General features: G+C 38.5%; 1 protein-coding gene across 1 annotated transcript; it reads right to left on the minus strand.

Moving 5' to 3' along the window:
- Positions 1–203: 203 nt before the first annotated feature.
- Positions 204–1,983, minus strand: Clec14a (C-type lectin domain containing 14A). Its single transcript, XM_076848235.1, has one exon. The coding sequence runs from the start codon at positions 1,902–1,904 to the stop codon at positions 429–431; it is 1,476 nt and encodes a 491-aa protein (XP_076704350.1). The 5' UTR covers positions 1,905–1,983; the 3' UTR covers positions 204–428.
- Between the last annotated feature and the right edge of the window lie 19,355 nt (positions 1,984–21,338).

Here is a 21,338-nt window from a genome sequence, read left to right on the forward strand (position 1 = left end):
CAATCTTTTATTTATTTATTTTTTTGACTGGGAATTTCAAATCAGTATGTTCCCAGCTGAACAATATAGACAGGTTTCCTTCCTATTTTGATAAAAAATAACCTTTAAAAATGTATTGTTTTCTATTTGCTTCCAGTGTCTTGAAATGTTGTTACTTCTCTAAATTCTCCAGAACGTAAGAAAATACTGTCCTCCCCCCGCCCTCCCCCCCCCTTACCACCCTGCCCACCAGTACCACACTAAGGCACTTCCACCTCATCCACCTTCCGGGAATGGGTGTGCTGTTCAGATTGAGTTCCTTGGTGGCATAGAGGAAATTTGAAGGGGGAATTTCTGTAGAACTCGCCATCCCACAAGTAAGTTCGTCTTTTCCCTTTTCCTTGAAATTGCGAAAGGAGGTTCACAAGGAGTGTCCATGACTTGTTTCCCTACGTGTTGCTAGAGCCAAGGGAGGACCCTGCCAGCGAGGCGCCCTCTGCTCTGTCCAGCACACCAGAGTTCCTGACCTTCACCCCATTGTCTGTGCAACGTGCAGAACTGGAACGCAAAGTAGCGGTCTCAGCATCAGTCTCCTTGCCCCCCGGGGCCAAAGGCCCCTTCCTTGATGAGGACTGAGGGCTCTTGTGAAAGCAGAGTTTGAAAAGCCCCAGCACTGTCATAGTCAAGATCACCAATACTACTACTGCTATGCTCACGAGTATGAAGACCACGGTGGATGAGGAGTCCAAAGTATGGGGAATGAGAGAGGAAGATGTGGAATTAAACGTGGGGGTCACGCTTCCTGATGGGGTGATGGTGGCCTTTGACTTGATTCCAGGGGACATTTGAAGGGTCGATATAGTGCTCTGTGTTCCCCACTGAAGAATCTCAGAAACAGATGTTGCAGAACTGTCTTTTCCAGTGACATGGGGTATCTCTCCTGGCTTCTCACGGACTGGGGGTGACGACGGTCTCTTTGGCACTGGGCTGGCTTCAGTGAACAGCTGGAGCCTGGTGAGCCCTGTGGTTCCCCCAGAGGTCGGCTGTCCTTCCCACTTTGTCACACAAGAGCGTCCATCTTTCCCCAACTGGAAGCCTGCAGCACATTCACAGGCAAAGTTTCCCAAGTCATCTAGGCAGTTAGGGAGCTCTGAGCATCTGCCGGCACGGAGATACCTCCCGGGGCAGGGACAGAGCACCGCCCCAGTGGGGAGCCCTTCCCAATGAGCGCCATTCTCTTCCTCGACGCAGGTGGCTGAGATGGAGAGCTCCCCCGGGCAGCGTGCACTCACCTTGGTCCCAGGAGGACTGAAGTCCAAAAAGGAGCTGTACATCTGGAAGGGAGCACGATAGCTCAAGTTAGACGCAGCCCCGGGGCGCGGCGCAGGGCACAAACTCTCAAACTTGTACTTGCACAGGTAGCCGTTGGCGCGCGAGTGGCAACGCATCTCCTTCCAGCCCGCGGGCTCCACCCCACCGGTGGCCTGGAGTCCCGCGCAACTCCGCACAGTACAAGAGAGTTGCGGCTCCTCCACCCACGGCAGCGTGTCATTTTCGGACTCTCCGGAGTCAGGGGACAACCAGGAGAAACCCCGCAATGGCTCGTTCTCCAGGGTGCAGTTGGAACGTCGGCGCTCCAAGGCGACCCAGAACAGAAGGTCTTTGGAGCCTCCTCCAGGCCCGGGGCCTGCCCTTAGGAGCGCGAGCACTGCACGCAGCTCAGCACCACCGTGCCCTGTGCTGAGAGACCCGCCGCGCAGGTTGCAGGCCTCCTCGGCCGCCAGCCGCTTGATGGTAGCGTGGTGTAGACTGTAGCAAGCCCCAGAGGCTGAGCAACCCGCGCGGTCGGCGGTAGGGTGCTCGCCACCACCAGGCCTGGGCCAGAACGCCTGACAGAGGAGACACAAGGCGAGAGCCGGCCTCATCGTGGAGACCCTCTGCCCACAGCTGCTCCCAATTTAGATCTGCCCTGCCCCAGAGCGCCGAGAGTCTCTGGAGCGCGGTCACCGCCCTAGTCAGCTGGCTCCCCCCACCGAGTGACCCCTCCCCTCTCTTCTCCCCCGCCCCCGTGCCCCAAATGCCAGAATCCCCACCAGAGTCCTTGAGGCCAACAGCTTCCTCTGGGCCGCGACAGGAAATGTGTCCATAGCTTAGCCAAGCCCGGTACAGTCTGATTTATTCTGGGGTCAGGAACACAGCTGGCGCCTAAACCCTGGGAACACAGACCAGAAGGTCAAATGCCCTGTTTAGAGCAGGAGAAGAAGTTAAGTTGCTACTAGGATGAAGTGTATCGCTTTCCTCGCTCAGGGAATTTCTGGACCTGGATCCCAGAACACATTGGTGAACATTGGCAGGAAGGACTGGAAAAAAGGGCCCACGCCCGCGCATTGTGTTTCTGTCGGGGATGGTGGAATTGGCGTCACAGTAATTTGCAGACGGCTCCAGTCTTCAGGTTTCCTGCTCGTGTAGGGAGATAAAAATTATGTGAGAAATCTTAGCATCTCCCCTCTACACCAGAGGCAGCACTATTTAACTGCAGATCTCTTCCAGGGGCTCTGCTTCTCTATTCTGTCAAAGGAAATCCAGTCGTCCTAATAGCTAGTCAAAGAATTTAAAATTCCTTCGGGTATTTTAAATGGGAAACAGTTGCTTCTTAGGTCAGCACTGGCCTTAAAAGGTTTATTTTCACCCCACCCCCTTTGAAATAGCCCATATTGGTTTATTCAGGAAAGGAAATCTATTTCTACACCTAAATGATATTAGGGCTATAGATCTTAACTGTTAGGTGGTTAGGTTTTCTTCAAGCCTGTAGGACAGGTACAAATGAGTTCATGGACTTACTAATATTAGAAACAACTGCCCTATGTATGATTTTATTCTTGAAACTATTTTAATATCATTTTCTCCCATGACTAAGTATCAATATTTATAGCAGTAAGTTGTAAAAGTCTCCTTTCAGAACATTAGTGTTCAACATCCTTAAAAATTTAAAATATGTACTACATTATGATGCATATTGTATGCTGTAAAATGATACTTTGTAATTTGAAAGATTATTGAATCAATTTCTTCAGAGTACCAAGAGGTACTATTTTAATATAAATACCAATATTCACTTGGAAGAGGGGAAGAAAAGATAAAGGAAGGAAAGTTTCAAAATCTATATTGTCTGAATTTCTTGTTAGTAAACAGACAATTCAACATCATTTTAGAAAATATATCATTTTATCTTGACTAACAGTGACCAAATGTGTTGTAATCAGAAATCAGAGTTTCAACTAAGCACTCATAATGATGTATGATGGTTTTAAATATCCTTTAGAATGACAGTTCCCATTCCATGAACAATGAATACCACCACACACTTAGGCTCATTTTGTTAAACTGCTCTGGTTAATGATTGTTGAGAAAGGAGGTATCAGGCTCACATCTGCATGCTCCCATCTTATGTATTTATATATATATTTTATCATTCTTCTCACTTTCTGTTCATCCCGGACATTCCATGTATTTTAACAAGCCATAGTAAACATCATGAATCATCATCCCACTTACCTTGCTCTTGCTGACTGTGGAGTTTCACAGCAGGATTTCTCTCCTACCCTTTTTTGTTTCCCAATTTAAAAGACATTCATTAGTGCTTCACTTCAAATGTCTGAGACATCCAAACATGGTTTGGCATTTAAATTAAGTAACTTAGTGTCTTATGAGAAAGAAACATGAAAATCCCAAAATCAAATTGAATGAATTTTGAAAATACTTGATCACTTGGGTTATCTCTATATGCCTGTGCAATCTATGACAGACAGTGCTTGGGTAAATGTGTCACTGCGGTGTGGCATATTTCAATAAAACCTTTTTCAAACTTAAGTAGTTCGTGGAAATTCTTAGCTATTTTAAAAATCACTTGGGATGAGATGAGATTTCAAGAGTAAAAAGGATTTAATAACTGAAAAGTTTATAATAAATACATGATCTCACTCCCTGGCATTCTGCCTAGGTAGTGGCATATTACAAGAGAGGAACATATTGACCATAATGATTATACATCATAGTCTTGGCCATGCCTGAAATGATGTGAGAGAAGAGTTTGAAAAAAAAATTAGTTTGAAATAAGACACATATCATTTCCTAATTAATTAGTTTGTATTGATTCACATGCTACTAACATTTTGAAAAGTACAGTATCTGAAAATTTAGAAATGGAGAAAAGCTTTTATTTTTGAATAATACATTTATTAAGATTATAATAGGTTACCATTTTACTTTCATTCATGTCCAAATACTTCAAAATCTGATAATAAGAAGTGTGAATCTATAGGTTTTTCTTGTTATAGATGAGAGCAACTATATTGGAAAAATCTTGCCAGTTTTTCTTCTAATTGAATCTTTGCATACTCCGTACCTCACCACTTGCATGACCAAGTGTGAGTGTGCATGTGTGTCTGTTTGTGTGGATGTTTATAGCAGTTCTGTTCATGTTAATGACTATCAGAATCTCTCAAAATGCTCAGAAACAATAGAGAATAGACTGTGATACATTCATTCAATGAATATGACATAACCATCAAAATTAATGAAATGTAACCACAAGTAACAATATGAATTAATGTTAGCAACACAATGTTAAGTGATAAATTTCCAAAAGATCATATAGGCCATTCTTTTTTACAACATTAAAATGCTAAATACTTATATATAAAATATATGTACTTTTTAAGAAAATAAAGTTGTACAATGAGATAAAAGGAATAATGGAGATATGGTGATGAATGCTTTGGGCAGGAGACAAATGAGGGCAGATCAGTGAAATTTAAGCCAATTGTTAGTCTGAAAGAGCACAATAAATAAAATATTTCCTTACACTTCTGGAATTTTTAAATAATACAAATTATGTCTGATACTTATTTGTTCATACACTAGTACAAAGTCACTCAAAGAACTAGAGAGAATGTATAAGGAAAGCAGGTTCAGTCCAACATTTCAATTTAATTATTAATTTAGAATATCTGAGCAATTCAATATGGAGAAAGAAATAATTTTCATGAATCACATGTAACTTGACAAATTTATAAAGTTTTTGATCCCCAATGAATAAACTCTATTATTGTTGAAAGGGAACAACATCTGGGTCTTAGTATATTTCTGAGTTCAGTTAAGATATATAAAAATACTTGAGGAAATTGAAATGCAGGCAGCATTCCAGCAGAGGAACATGGCATTCAGAAGTTAATCTGTAGAGACTAAGAATTGTGAGAGTCCATAGCCTTTTAGAACTGGACTGGACCTTAGCAAAATGACCTTTTTAACTGGTGAGTTACAAGTGTTCATCTTGGTTTGCTTGACTTTTTTTTTTTTTTTTAAGTAGGTCCATAGAACTTTGAGTTCTTCAGGACCTAGTACTGGTTCTTCTTCTCTTTTAATGAATATTCTCTCTCCCAGGCAATTTTATTTCATGTCTTATGAGAAAGAAACATGAAAATCCCCAAATAAAATTGAATGCCATGGTCTTGGGTATCTTCTCTATGCCAGCAATGCCCAAACTTATACCTACTCCATTCTTCTTGAATGAGCTCTAAATTCATATATCCATCATCTACTTAATATTTTCATTTGTATGTGAGACAGAAAAGAGAAAAGAGCCAAAGTTACTATAAGAATCACAGCTGTGGGTGAGTAGCATTTAATCCCGCTGATAACGATCCAAGATTTATGCTAAATCTCAATTTAGCATAAATTGGGATTTAGCATAAATCTCCTCTAGGAGGAGAAGAAGCTGGGGTATTTATTTACCTAATATTGTCCCTCAAACAAGGAGCTCAACGTCACAAGGCCTTAGCTCTTTCCAGCAATCCCACAACACGGGGCCAGTCCACTGTGGTGTTCAGAAAACACCGGGAAGCATAGGATGCCCCGAGGATACCTGTGAGTAGGGAGGTATAACAGCATTCAAGATAGTTGGTTTCATAAACTTAGCCTTGCTTTATTCCATCCTTTCGCTTTAAAACACCCTTTCGCTTTCGGTTTAAACATCCCCTCTCATAGCCCTGAGGTTTAGATCAGGTTTGTTGCTTTACTTGGTCTCTTTGTCTCCTGTACTTTTCTCCCTGACAGTAATAACACAAATGTAAGTATACAGCTATTTGTGTGATTTAATACCAAGGTCATCAGACATCTGGCTACTCAAATACCAGCAACATTGGCAATAAAAGGCATATGTTAGAAATGCTGAATCTCAGCCTTGCCCAGACACACTGAAGCAGAATTTGCTTATTAACAAATTCCTCCTTGATTTGTGTGCACATTGGTAGTTTGAGGAACACTGCTCCACTAGATTGTATTTTCTTGAGAGCAGTGATTGTCTTCTTTGGCGTTTATTCTAGGTGCCTCATGATGAATGTATCTGGAATACAGTTAGCACTCAGGAAATAACAGTTGATTGCACACATGATGCACATGCATGCAGGCACACACATATAAAGTACACACAATATAATAAAGTGCCATTTAGAACAATGCAATAATTAAGTACATGGAATTTTCTAGCTTTTTGTCAAGAATCAGATCATAATTCCATGGGGTCAGCAATGATCTAGCCCATTGGCTAGTATGTCTTCTAATAAATTGACCTGAAGTACTACTTCAAGACCTGTTGTGGAGAAACTTCCATTACAGCAAAGTGTGCAGCATTTTTATTTAGGTTTTTGGACAGCTTGCCATGGCTGATCCAGCAGTAGCTTTATGTTATGATTTGTTTGGGGAGGATTTGTATTGTGTGTTTGGTCATGCCATAAGTTCAGATGTGTGCTTTTTTTTTGTTGGTGTCTGTAGAATTTCCACTTCACAGAGCTGGAAAAAGAAGAGAAAAAAATTATAGCTACTTCAATTCAAATCCTATTAGGCTTATCTGTTATCACTTTGTAAGTACTAGGGATAATCAGCAGTTACCTTAGCATTTGCCTTGTAGAGTCATGGAACCTCGCAATTATTGTTAGCTACACTTAACAGCAGGCTCATTTTAAGATCTATATATGTGACAAATTCATACACCCTGTGTAACAGATTCTATCTTGGCATATATATATATACATATATATATATGATTTATTCTTACTATTATAAGGCATTTCAAATCTGATACATTGAAAGGATTTTTGTTTGACCTTCAGATTTAGCATCAAGAATTTTTGTTTTAAACCATCAATGATTTACATACATATAATCAACAAAATTGGAGGCTGTTCTCAGCATACTACCTCCTCATTTTGTGCTAAAGTCACATAATATGAAATAATTTACTATAGGGTAATGAACTGTTTTCTAAACTGACTATGGTTCTACCCATCTATAAGTAAAAAACTGAAGATTATTATTATAATTTTGCTAAATTATATTTTTTTGTTGGCTAGTCTTGCTGTGAGCTTGACTTTACAGTTTATTGGTAGTTTGAAATACTTTTGACCAATTTTCTTTTAGTACCTCATATTTCATGGAGGAATTCACAACCTTAGATGTATTGGTATGTCATGGTTTAATGATACCTTTACGTTGAATACTCTGTACACTACTAGTTAGGTGCTAATGGGAAATTTGACTGGGAAATCCTTTTGAATGTTGTAGATTTTTTTTTTCTTTTAGGTCACCCTAAGTCATAGGAGAGAGATGAAGGTGCAGAGCCAGGTGCCTGAGTGACTGCAGCCTTCTTGACTGATATCTAAATGAACATTCAGGATGAGGTGAGAGAGACATGGCGAATGATGCAATGGCTTCTTGTGCTTTGGGTGGTTCTTCCCACAAAGACGCTCAACTAGGGAAAGGACTGCACAAATCTCTGTTCACTCATTCCTGGATCATTTTGGGGAAAGTGGGGAAAACAGAGTTTTCAGAGAAGGCTTCACCAGCAGAGCAGAAAATCCTCTTCCTTTTTTTTTTTTTTTTTTTTTTGTAATTGAGAGAATTCAGCAAGGGCTTTATTTGATCCCTTTGCTAACGGACAGACACAACGTAACTCTGTTATACCTCTAAGGGGTAGGAATCTCAAGTCCGTGGTGAAGAAATTTCCCTGGTGCTTCCCTTCCTTTGCCTTTATATTGTGGATAGGCTATGTCTTTGGGAATTATTCAAATGAAGAATAATAACTCAATTTCCTTTACTCTTAGAATAAATAAACTGTAATATTCTATTTCTCAGTATTTAATGCACTGTCCTTCAGTCTTCCCTCTCCAACTTTTGCTCACCTGGAACAACAGAAATAATTTATCTAGATTAAAAAACTCAGGATAGCAATAAAGTTGTAATGAGTTTATTATCCAACCCTCATCTTTTCCTTTCCAGCTTCTCACTGGAACATTTGGCTTTAGATATGCCGGTAACCCAAGGAATCTGTCTGCTGAGATGCTTCTACTATGCTTAGCAGAACCTAGTAGACACTCAATGATCATATCACATTTTTTTTTTCATAGTGGCAAAAAAAAACCCACAAAATTTACTGTCTCAACCATTTTAAGTGTACGGCTCAGTTTTGTTAAGTATATTCAAGTGCTGTGTACTGTTAGCCATAAAGTAAATGAGGCAGCTACTATGAAAAGCAGTATGGTAATTCCCCCCAAAAATTAAAAATGTAATTATATTGTAAGATTGAGCACATAACAGTTTGAGTAGAATACAAATCTATCTTAACTGCCTGGATAGAGCAGTGTACCTATCCTGTGGTGGCCTGTGGTATGGCAGTTCCTGAGGGCACAGCATGAGAGAGAAAGCACGTAGTCATGTCACCCTGGTTTGAGACCGATATTGCCCTCCTCCTTCTCCTATATCTAGTTAGACTTTAGATTCCATTAGATTTTTTCATAATTTTTTATTTCATCTTTCATGTTCTTTCCATTCACATTAAAATTGTCAAGTTCCTGCTCATTAAGAAGGTGTCTATGAAGTACTCAAATTATCAAAGGCAATGGAATTGAATGGAGAATTCATCCATTCATTCAACACATGTTATTGAGCACCTACCGTATCTTGGCACTGAGCCACACACTCAGAGTACAGTGATAAATAAAACAGAAACATCTTGCTTTAAAGAGACTGCAAGTAAATTAACAGAATAACTACAAAGAGTGACAAGGCTGTGAAGAAAAGCGGGAGGGAGCTATCCAAGAGGATTATGGAGGATATTTACTTAGACACACTGTTCCTGGAAGAGAGAGGATATGTCTTTGAAGCTGAGATCTCAAGGTGAAAGCTAGTGTCCTGAGAGTAGAAACAGGATCAAATTATCCTGGAGGAGTGAGTGGGAACCTGTGAACTATACTTTAGCATCTAGTCTGTGAACACAAGAGCTCCCTTTTCAAGGGTATGGGTTGCGAGAATATTCCAGGAAGCACTTTTGACTTTGATATGGTATGTCACTGTAGCCAGTTGATCCTGAATTCTGTTAGAAATCTGACCCATAGTCAGAGCATTACATGTTTTTATTTTAAAACATCAAAAGCATCCTGCTTAAAATTTCATTTCATGATGAAATTACAAGAACTGCTTACTTCAGGTTTAGGTTGTACTTCAAGGGAGAAATCACAGATATCTTCAAATCTCTTTCTTCCTCCCTTTCGTGAACAATCAGCCAGTCTATCCTGTGATTCCATCTTAGACACATCTCAGATCTACCCACATGCTCTTTCTGTAATCATCATCTCAGCCCAAGCCACCTAGACTCTTAGAATAGTCTTCTAACCAGGTTCCTTGCGTCCACTCCTGCAATCATCCCCCACCCCTCCCACTCCACTACCCTCTGCCCTCAGCAGTTATTGTAAGATGCACAGACACTCAGATTGCACCTACTCCTCCCACATACCCTCTTAAAAACTCTCCATGGCTTCTTGTTGCCTTTAGCAGAACTAGAAGCTCCTGCTCTGGGAACATACTGACTTGTATTCCTCCTGGTTTCCCAATGACATTTCTTGAAGTCATTAATACTTGGTAATGGGACTACATCTGTACCCTCTAGAGCAACTAGAATAGCAATGAGCACATTGTTTGATTAGTATCAACAGCATTAAGCTCGTGGGTGTCCTGCTTTATCACTGGAGCTTGGTCAGAACCGTGATTTGCCTTTTCATATTTAAAATAATTAAACACCTGCTCTACTTGACCAATCAGTGGCCTGTGGCTTTTTTGACCAATCAGTGGCCTAAGGGAAGTTTTTCTTGTTCTGAGCCCTTGGTCAGTACACACAGGGAATCACTTGTGAGGGTGAGAACTAACCCAACAAGGCACCATCCACTTGTAGCTGACTCTGCTCACAGAGGCCAGCACACCACAGTGTTCTTTCAAAGCAGTTGGACCAAAGGTAGCCTTAAGGTGTAATTCTTTTAGTTCTTTAGATACAAAGTGAACAATTTACACATGATACCAGAATTAAACGGTGTATGCTGTCAAAGGAATTCAAATGGAGTTATCTCTTATTAGTTAGAGAACACGAGTTGAGTTGGGAAAATATACCCTCCATTGACATAGTGAGAGGTAGAACTGCATTCTTTCCTCTTTCTATTAATATCCTCTGAGGGCTTAATTTCATGTCTGTAAGGATCTTGGTGAATTTTTAGGCTGTATCCTGAATAGTTATTGGGGGTTATATTTATATGTATACCTTTAATTAATTGCAATTATTCTGCAGTCTTATTCCAAAAATGAATAAGTATTACAAACAAAGGAATTTAGCAACAACCAACTCCAATTGAGACCCTTTAGGGTAACTACCAAAATGTCTTTTTGCAAAGTTTTGGATTGGTTTGGATTTCACCACCAGGAAATTCCCCTTGATTTATAGAGATTCTACTTCCTCTCAAGAAATTGTTTCAGTTCTCCCCATCCAGAATGTAAAAGAAGTAATATTTTTTTTTCTTTTGCAGTATGTTTAAATCTTGCCTCTCAACTGATTTTTAACTTGTTTCAAATTGCAAGTACCAGGGGATTATAATGCCTTGGATAATAAGAAAAAGAAACAGTCATTACAGGTTAGGAATTAAATTCAACTAATATTTTAAAAATCCACTTGGAAAAAAACAGTTAATAAAATAAATTATTTTAATTTCTTCACATTTACAGTGAAACCACCCACTCATCTCCTTTACCGGAAAACTAGATGCATAGCAGAGAATTGTTTCATCCCATGTCACTGTTGTGCCTCAGGTCCCTTGGTGCCTATTGATATCAGTTTTCCTGATATATACCCCTCAGCTGGCTTCCACCTACCCACATTACCTCTCCAAAAGGAATTACTTCATTGATTTTTAGCTGTAATATTTACTCACTTTTAATAGAAAACGCCAGGACAGCAGAAGGATTTGTCTGATATTTAGAATTTTTATAAGAACCCCTAAGTCATTTTCTCTGAATTAAAAAAAGATGCATGTTCCTTTGAAATCTCAGAGTACATCTGTTACTCAACATAGACTGAGGCTAAATCAGTACGTTTATTCTTGCATACTATATTTATGATCTCATAAGGCCAGACTTTTAAAAATGCCTCCTAGTGTGTCTCCTGCTAATTGTGCTTGTCTCCTTTATTCATGTACAAATGACTCCTCATTGTTTTAAATTAGATCCCCTAATAAAGTTAGAATACAAAGGGAGGCTGGGAGAAATGAAACCTATTATACCCATGTAGACTGTGTTTTTGTTTTTTTTTTTAATGACACTTGTTCAAAAATCCTGAGCTTTTTTTTTTTTTTTTTTTTTTTTGGAGCGGTTCTTACAAGAACATTGTCTAAATCCTTCTTTGCTATACTCTTATTAAACTCAGAGTGTATTATATCCGTTTAGATTCTTCTCCAATGTTATTTTGTTCTTGATTACTAATCACCAGTTATTTAAAGGGTATCTGATCAGGATTTCCTGACCATCCTCCTGGAAGGCATCCTGGAAAAGTGTGCCTTTGGCAGCAGCCAGCATGCATGTGTTATTCCTTTGGGTTTGGTGGCAAGGCTGTTGAAGAGAGGTAAATTCTCCTTCCTTCTTATTTCAGAAAACAGTTAAGTCATTTTTGCCTGGGGTAGAAAAATAAAAGAGAGAAAATTCTTTTTAGCAAATAGCATGTTACAATTCATTTCATGTTCCTATTGCAAAACAAGCAGCAGTTTGACTAAACAAAATCTGGGACTGAAGTAGCTTATGACTGTGTCCCCCCACACACACACACACCCCTCCTTATATTGACAGAAAGCTATTTTGGAAACATTGAGAATCTAAAGACTGCTTTTGTCTGAATTAACAAGTTATTGTTCAAATGTTTAAAAATGGCATTTTTATTACATTCGTAGATGCCTCGAACAGGTAGGAGATTTTTCCAAATGAACAGGGAAACAAACACAAAGAATGTTACATGGACCATTTATTTTCTAATAGTTGTATCTGAGAAATGAAATTTGACTGTTGACTGTGGGTGGTGAATGTTGCCATAGCAACCTATTCCTTAGGCAAAACCAGAGGGTGGTCATGGTGATGAGGGTAAAAGTCAGAAAACAGACTTGTCAAGATATATTTTTGGGCAATCTGATGAGAACATGAATATTTTCATTTGAGGTAGGTGAGGGAGAGTGGCTCTAGGAGAACCGAAGGTCTGAGGTGAGAGGTACAACATGGTGCTTTGGTTTCAGCAGCTGGTTTTCAAGGTCTAGTTGTGTGGTTCACAGAGTGATAGGTCTTGCATATGCCAGCTGCAGCAATGCCAGCCAAAATTTGGGAGAATTAAACCATTTTCTCATGCATATAATAACAACAGGAGCTCACACCTATTTCACCAGGGTCTCTTTTGAATATCTTACATGCTATTATTTCTTGTAATCTTCACAAGAACTCTCTGAAGTATTATTGCTGTCCCCATTTCACAGATGGAAACTGAAGCACATGGAAGTTCATTAGCTATCTTAAGATAATGCAGCTGAGGGCTGGGGATGTGGCTTAAGCGGTAGCATGCTCGCCTGGCATGCGTGCGGCCTGGGTTCGATCCTCAGCACCACATACAAGCAAAGATGTTGTGTACGCCGAAAACTAAAAAATAAATATTAAAAAAAATTCTCTCTCTCTCTTTAAAAAAAATGCTGCTGATAAGCAACTAAACTAAACAGGAACTAAACTCAGACAACCGTCTCTCTGAGTCAGTGGTGCCTTAACTTAGTTACCTTGGGGTTCAATCTGACAAAGAGCAGGAGTGAATGAGGGACATAACTGTTAAGAAGGTGCTACTTTTATTTCCTCAGAATTTAAAATTATCTTAAATGAAGGGAGGATCCTAGCAGCAAAATCCTTGAGTAGAATAAACAATAAGTTACTTTAACCTACTGAGAATTAAAAAATAAAATAAAATAAAACAAAAAACACAGGGAAGGGCAAGTTAGACACTGTTGTCATGAAGCTCCACCAGCTCTTGATGTCTGTCAGCAGTACCTGCTCCACCAGTGTTGGGTACAAAGTCAATGGCCAGGGATTATAGTGCCCTGAGTTCATGGTCCCTCCAGGTGACCAAGGCAAGCAATTTTAACCCCTTTGTTCTTTGGTTTCATTGTCTTCCAAAAATGAGAATAGCTGGCTGTTTGTGTTGCAGAGATGAGTGGAAATTAAATGATGTGATGAATGTGAAATGGTTCGTAAACCCAACAGGACAAAACAAACATAAAGGGAGTATTATTAGAGTTAATGACCAACAGCATTATTTTCAGCTTTTCCAGGCCTTAATAATGAACGGGTATGTATTTGCTTATCTAGGGAGGATGTGGGACAGGAGTCTGGCTTTAAAAGGCAAACAGTTCTGGCTGGAAGGTTATTCAGACAGGGGATAGAAAAGGAAATCTGTTTAAAATGGATTTGTAGGACCATAATAGGAGCTAACAGGTATTGACAGCTTACCGTATGCCAGGCACCATTAGAAGCACTTTTGCCTGCTTTAACTCATTTATTCTATACAAGAACCCTATGTGTGAGGAACCATTTCCATTTTATTTTCCCAACATTTATAGAGGAGGACCTGGAGAAAGTAGATATAAAATGAACTTATCCAAGGTCACGGAGCTAGTAAATCACAAGTCCAGATCTGAAACCTGTCACCGAACACCAGAGTTGATGCTTTCAACTTCTATACTGCACTGCTTCTATATTACATATAATTATTACATTAAAAATTATAGATGTAGTACATCAGTATAGGTGTGTGAATTTTTTAAAATTTGTTTTCAGTGAAAGAAAAAGAAACTAGTTTAAACTGAGTGATACACATGCTTAAGTACTGAGAGAACTGGAAAACATTAACTCTTGATAAAAATGCCTAAATATTTTTAATATCAGTTATTTCACAGATGAACAATTTTATGAATGTGATAATAAAAGAGAAGCAGTAAACTTCCAGCTGAGATGCCCAGGTTATGCTGTTATGCATTCAAATGTATTAGGTAGTGGTTCTAGATGCAAAATTCTCCTGGGAATATAGGATATATGTGTCATGTCTATTTCTTGGGAGCTTTCAATGTAGATGTGGAGGTGGGAGTTTTTCTTTGTGGGAAAAGGTAGCAAACAAGAAGTTCAAATAACAGGCTGAAGGACTTCAAAGAAATGCAAATACTTCTGGTGGCTTGGGGTGGGACATAACTATGACTTGGTTATCCCATCTCTTTTTGTCTGTAAGTAACATTGTTATTTGTTCTGTTATATATTTCATTTTGAGGGGGGTACTGGGGACTGAACTCAGGGGTACTCAACCACTGAGCCACCATCTCCAGCCCTATTTTGTATTTCATTTAGAGACAGGGTCTCACTGAGTTGCTTGGCGCCTCACCATTGCTGAGAATGGCTTTGAACTTGGAATCCTCCTGCCTCAGCCTCCAGATCCACTGGAATTACAAGTGTGTGCCACCGTGCCTGGCTATATATCTCATTCTTGACCTGTTGGCAATACATATTACTAGTTACTAACTTACATATTATCTTATGCATTCTGCCTTCTCACAAACTGCTTGTTTACCTGTTGTCCCTACTTAGCATATGACACGAGTTTCACTTACATACCTCATATGATCTGAATGTTTGTGTCCCTCCAAAACTCATTTGCTGAAACTTAATCACCAAGGTAATGGTATTAGAATGTGGGAACTTTGGTGAAGGCTCTGCTCATATAAATAAGCCTCAGAGAGCTGCCCTGACCCTTCTACCTTGTGTGGATATAGCAACCAGGCACTATATTAAAGTCAGGAAATAGGTCCTCACCAGCACTTTGATCTTGGGTTTTCTAGCTTCCAGGCCTGTGAGGAATAAACCTGGGTTGTTGATAAGCCATCTAGTTTATGGGGTTATGTAATAGCTGTCTGGATGGACAAAAACAATGTCATAAGTTACTAACTTAGTCACTGTTTGTATATATTTAACATTTTTTAGGTATTTCAGTCATCTAGTTTGTTTTATAGTTGTTTTTTTTTAAGAAAAAAATGATTATTCTCAAATAATATAGCAAACTCATGGTAGAAGGTAATGATGTTCATCTGAAAGTAACAAAATGTAAAGACTGAAGAGAAGGGAGCTAAGGATGGAGTCTCTGGGAATGCCCACATATAGCAAAAGGAAAGAAGGCAATCCAGGCCAGGAAGTTTCGGATTTTGTGTTGTTGTTGTTTTAAGTATCATAGACACAAAGGGAAGAGTTTTAAGTAGAGGAGATACAGAAAAATATAAGATTAGGGAAATAAACCAAAAGACTCCCTGGGAAAAATCTTTTCCAGAAGAGAAAAATCTCTTCAGAAGTTTGACCACAGCCTGGTTCTCAGGGAACAATGGCAATAAGCAAAGAAGAGTATTCATGAGGTATATGGACTAGGGAGGGCCTGTGACACGGAGGCTAAGTGCCAGGCATTACACTCATTGAATCAGACCTCAGCATTTAATTTGAGGCAATTTAACCTCTAAATCTAAAGACTCAATTCCTGATACTAAGGGATACTAAGAGCACCTGTAGGGTTATGAGACAGTGCATACAAGTAATGATCTACTAAATTACAGCTCTTATTTTTGGTTACCAGTTTTGATGGATATTAGTAAAAAATGGTAAGAACATGGGAGAATTCACCGGAACAACAGGAGGGTTCCTTCACAGTATACAACAAGATGTGCACAGAGTATAAAAAGTGGGCATGGAGGGTTGACAGGCTCATTATCTGAAGCTGTCTTAGGGTATGCTCATCTTAGCTGTCTCCCACTTTGATTTCTTTAACCTGTAGGCTTAGAAAAATATGAGTACATTCAATGCCTTTATTATGCTTACCCATAGCTGTATTTTGGGGACAGTTTCAAGCATTGCTTTTAATGGGATACAGACTCATAATAAATTTTTCTTGAACAAGAAAGGGATTGTAAAGGGAAGCAGCAAACATTTGGGCATTATTTTATTACTAGGAGGTCTGTCGAGGAGTCCAGACACAGTTCTTTTCAGGTATTGTATAATTTCTTATTAAAGAGAAAAATTAAAAATATAAACTCATCCAAAAAATTCTCTTATTAGTTATGACATAAATAAAAATCTAATTTGGGCTGGAGTTGTATAGTTGTAGAGCACTTGCCTAGCATATGTGAGGCACTGGGTTCAAACCTCAATACCATATAATAAATAAATAAACAAATAAAAAAGATAGATAAATAAATAAATAAAGGTATCGTGTCTATCTACAACTAAAAATATGGTTTTTTTAAAAAAACATATAATTTTAAAAATTATCCACAAGTTTTACACACACAGTTAGATGGGAGCAAGAAATTCTGGTGTATGATTGCTCTATAGGGTAACTATAAGTAACGTTAGTGTATTACCCAGTTGAAAAAGTTAGAAGAAAGGATTTTTGATGTTTTCAAAAAAGAAACAAAAAATGTATGAAAAAATAGACATACTTATCCTGCTGTACACAGCATGCCAGATATATCTGCATCAAAATATCACATGGTACCCCATAAATATGTTAAAAACATGTAGGCCATTCATTTATGGATGCTTAAAAAATATCTTAAAAGTCCCAGATCCACTGATTCCTTTGGAATTGCAGAATAAAATTTAACCTTGACTTAAAATTCACTTCTATTCCCTCCCACCAGACTTCTAACACAATTCAGTCTTGCTGGTTTAGTCATGTGAAGAGGATGAGTAACAACAAGATATCAAGGCAGACGCGGTGTAAACTGAAGGAGGATAGTCATGTTTGAGATAATACAAAAATAATACTGGGGCACGGTTATGGAAACACAGTTGAATCAATTTAAGAGATTAGCATATACTTACCAGATCCTGGATATAAGGCAAGGGACCAGTTGACATACAGTACAATTATATTTTATTTTCTGAGAGAATAATGGCTGACACAAAGCATACCCACCAAGAAAAAGCTGTAAGTGCGACTCACATAGATAAAAACTTGATTATTTTAAAATGCAACAGAGGTAAAGTAATTTAAAGATGAGTAATTTAATTATAGGCCCAGCTGTTTATGAGTGAGAAATGGCAAAAATAGATCCCCACTTTCACAAATGTGCAAATAATGTAATGATAGTCAAAATATCAATAAAGAGTCACACAGTGAAGACTTTTACAATGTGTCCTAATCCATTTTCAAAATATTTATATTTGAAAGTGTTCAGGAAAGAATAAATTTAAGTTTTGGCATATATATTGGAATGCCTTGCTAAATAAAGATTGTACATTAAAACTCCTTTAATTCACACTTTGCCTTGTTTTTACAAAATGGGAGGTGGTATAACATGTACTTGTGGGAAAAAGAGGTAAGTTATACACGTAAATAATAAATTATTTCTTTTAATCTAAGAATGAAGAATAATATGTTTAGATATAATTTGAGCACTATCATTTATATCCAGACCACAAATATGCAAATCACATAGACTCTTTTAAAAAATATTTTTAGTTATAGATAAACACAATGACTTTATTTATTTATTTTTATGTGGTGCTGAAAATAGAACCCAGTGCCTCATGCATGCTAGGCAAGCGCTCTACACTGAGCCACAACCCCAGCCTCCACATAGACTATTACTGGTAGTAGTTTGCTCTTCCTGGAGTGGCTAAATTTTCCAAGCCAACTTATTTCTTGAAACATTGTAGATGTGGCTTAGCAAGGTAAATGGAGAGGGGACAATGGGAAATACTGTTTGACATTAAAATTTCCCTGAAAAATCTGGATAATGTATTAGAACTGCATCTTTTCATTTTAAATTTGATCTATACCATCAAATTATACGTACATCCGACTTAGAGTTAAAAAGCACAAGGAAGTATGTCACTAAACAAGTTTTCCTCTGACCACTGCTACCTATTTCCTACTACCCCTTCCCTCAAGTTTGTATTTTGATCTTGACCTCCACTTCTTTAAATCACACGTTTATGTTTTAACCTCTTGATTTTCTAATTTTAGATGGAAGGAGAACGAGGGTCATTTTGTACCCTCTACCTACTTCACATATGCACATCTCCCCGACTTTCATTTCCCAAATTTGTTCTATGGTTTTCTCAATAAATGTAGTAGTTTAGAACAGTATTAGATGCACAAAAAGTTTGCAAGAATGATACAGAGAGTTCATGTATGTTCTGATCCCAGTTTCCCACATGGTTAAATCTCTTCTTAGTTCAATAAATATACTGGTTCATATCCTTTCTATTCTGGAGAGGTCACTTGGAGACTAATAACTTGCCCCTGCTTGGGCTGGTTCATCTCAGAGCATACTAGAGCTCTGCATTCTGGGACCTGCATTCACATTTGTCTCTCCCTGGCGGCGCTTCCTTGCTTCCTGGATGGATGGATGGATCTCTCTCTCTCTCTCTCTCTCTCTCTCTCTCTCTCTCTCTCTTTCTCTCTTTTTTCTGTTTAGTTCTTCATTTTCTTGAAGCACATTGAAAAACAACTTTATCTCACTCTTATCTCATTCTTTTATTTCATTGATATGTGTCAGGTAAGAAAATTTAAGAAGAAAGTGATTTTCTGGTAGTATTGTGAGGCATTATGGAATTGTCTTCTACATCCCAGTGTTGTTCCTGTGGTATCCCAAACTATTCTACATCACGTCCAGGCCCAGTCTTCTTAATCCTTCTTATGAAACCTGTTTTTTCTTCCTTGACACTTTTAGAATCTTCTTTGTCCCTGATTTTACTGTCCAGTCTTCACCGAGCCTTTTTAAAATGATCTTGTTTCTAATTTCTAAAGCCTCTGCTCTCCCCTCTGGAGCTTGTCTGCTGTCTTGGATTTAGAAGCAATGAACAAAGCAGTCTATTGAAGGCTCTGTGTGCAGACTCTTGGCTTCTTGTCTGAGAGCTTTTCTTCAGGGCAGTCTCTAAAACAGAATCTACAATGTCAGTCAGTATTTATTGCTCTTTCCTCTTGACTAGTTAGACTATTTAGAGTCCTTAGAAAAGGTGCTTCTAATCTCCTATCTGAAGGGCAAAAGGCTGGCTGCTCACCCCCTATTTTATGGTATGGTCCTTCAGGCTAGAGACAGTGTATTTTATATTCTGCAGAGATTAAAACTCCTGGGGTGATGAAGGAGCTGTTGTCTAGCTGCACAGAAGGTGGAGAAGATCTGAGGATCTTACTCCTTTTTTAAAAGATGTTCAGCTACAATTAATTTTCAGTTCCAATCTTCCCCCACCTCCAGTCTGCAGAGGTTTGTGGTAACATTAATTTGGATCTTTTGAGAGTTCTCATTGCCAATTTAGGGTTTAGTTTTCTAGTCCATCTGCTTTCCAGTTTTCAAAAATGTATTACAATTTTTATTCTCTCCTAATATTTTTGTCCTTGTTATGCTATCAAAAATAATCCCTTTGTTATTGTCTTACTGGGGTTTGGGAAAGAAATGGCGATAATGCAAATCTCCAACTCATCATTTTAATAAGTGTAACCCTATTGTTAGCCAATGAGAACAAACATATTATAAGAGGAAAAATATATTTCTATAGCCATTTCCTCTCATTTGATGGGGAATTAGGGAAGGAATTAAATAGAAGCATAATGCTTAATGATCTTAGATTTGGATCAGACCTTTAACTGGATGGATGCTAAATTCATAAACCTTTCCTAACTGTTTAAATTTATTTCAGTGCTATGAGTCATTAAAGCAAAGAGAAGAAAGCAGTTACACTGTACTTCAAAACAACACTGAGCATGTACTAGAAAATATTTTTTTCCTTAAAGAGAAAAAGTTAAGACATCAGGAAGCTTATCTTGATACACTTACATTAAAGTTATTCATACAATGACTGAGTAAACATATTGGGTAAGAATGATGACAAAATTCTGATATGATATATTGGAACAAGATAGGTTTGGAAACGGTTGAGGATTTCCTTAGGAGATAAACCTTCTCACTGCACAATATGATCATGCTCACTTGCTGATCAGAGAATGCATTGGTGTGAATGGCATGACTGCAACTCCTTCTAGGCAGTGTTGAATAAGCCTTCCAGGATATTCCCTTAGACTATCATGGAGCTTTTAAAATAAATTATATTCAACATCATTAGAGTACATACTTATTTATGTCATGAAGTCCAAACTGACACTAGTATCAAGGCAGGCAGTGTTAATTTTTTTTTCTTTATACCAAAACGATATACAACAAAGAGATGAAAAAGAGTAGCTTCCATTTTCTGAGTTGGAGATTTTTCTTTGCAGGATTTTTTTTCTTATTATTCTCCTTGAAAAACACAGAAGCATGGCCCATCTTAAAATGATTATGCTGTGCTCTAACCACCTCTGGGAAAATTACACTTACAGGTAAGGATTAAAATAGAAGCAGCCCTTTAGAAGGGCAATTTACAAGAGATCCCAAAATGTTCATATCCCTTAATTATTTATTTCAAGAGACATTTCTTTGCCTTGGATGAGAACTATTGTAAGTACATTCCCCCCAAAAGAGAGATTACACTCTTAGTTAGAGGAATATGGGATCAGAAAGCTCCCAAATGAAGCCTGCTTCCCTTCACAATTTCTAAAGTAGATACTGCCCTTTAACATTCTTCTAGAGATGAGAAACCAAAACAGAAAGGGGTGGGGACAATGAGAATGACCTTTGTGACAAATATTAAGTCGAGGGTCTCTCTTAGAATTCAAGAGCCAGAGAACTGGATTGGGTCAGGGAATGGAGAGAAATCAGGAACCCCAGCGCCCTGGTAGATGGCACTAATGCTAGAAGCTTTGAGTCTAATACCCTGGGTTCTGTTGTGACCCCTGGGGCAAATGGCTACAGTTTTTATTGATTGTTTTTTACTGGCAATGAAGATAAATCTTAAATTGCCATAGAGTTGGATATGGGGAAATGATCTCAAGCTACAAA

The sequence above is a fragment of the Callospermophilus lateralis genome, chromosome 3 (assembly GCF_048772815.1).
Source record: "Callospermophilus lateralis isolate mCalLat2 chromosome 3, mCalLat2.hap1, whole genome shotgun sequence".
Classification (NCBI taxonomy): Eukaryota; Metazoa; Chordata; class Mammalia; order Rodentia; family Sciuridae; genus Callospermophilus; species Callospermophilus lateralis.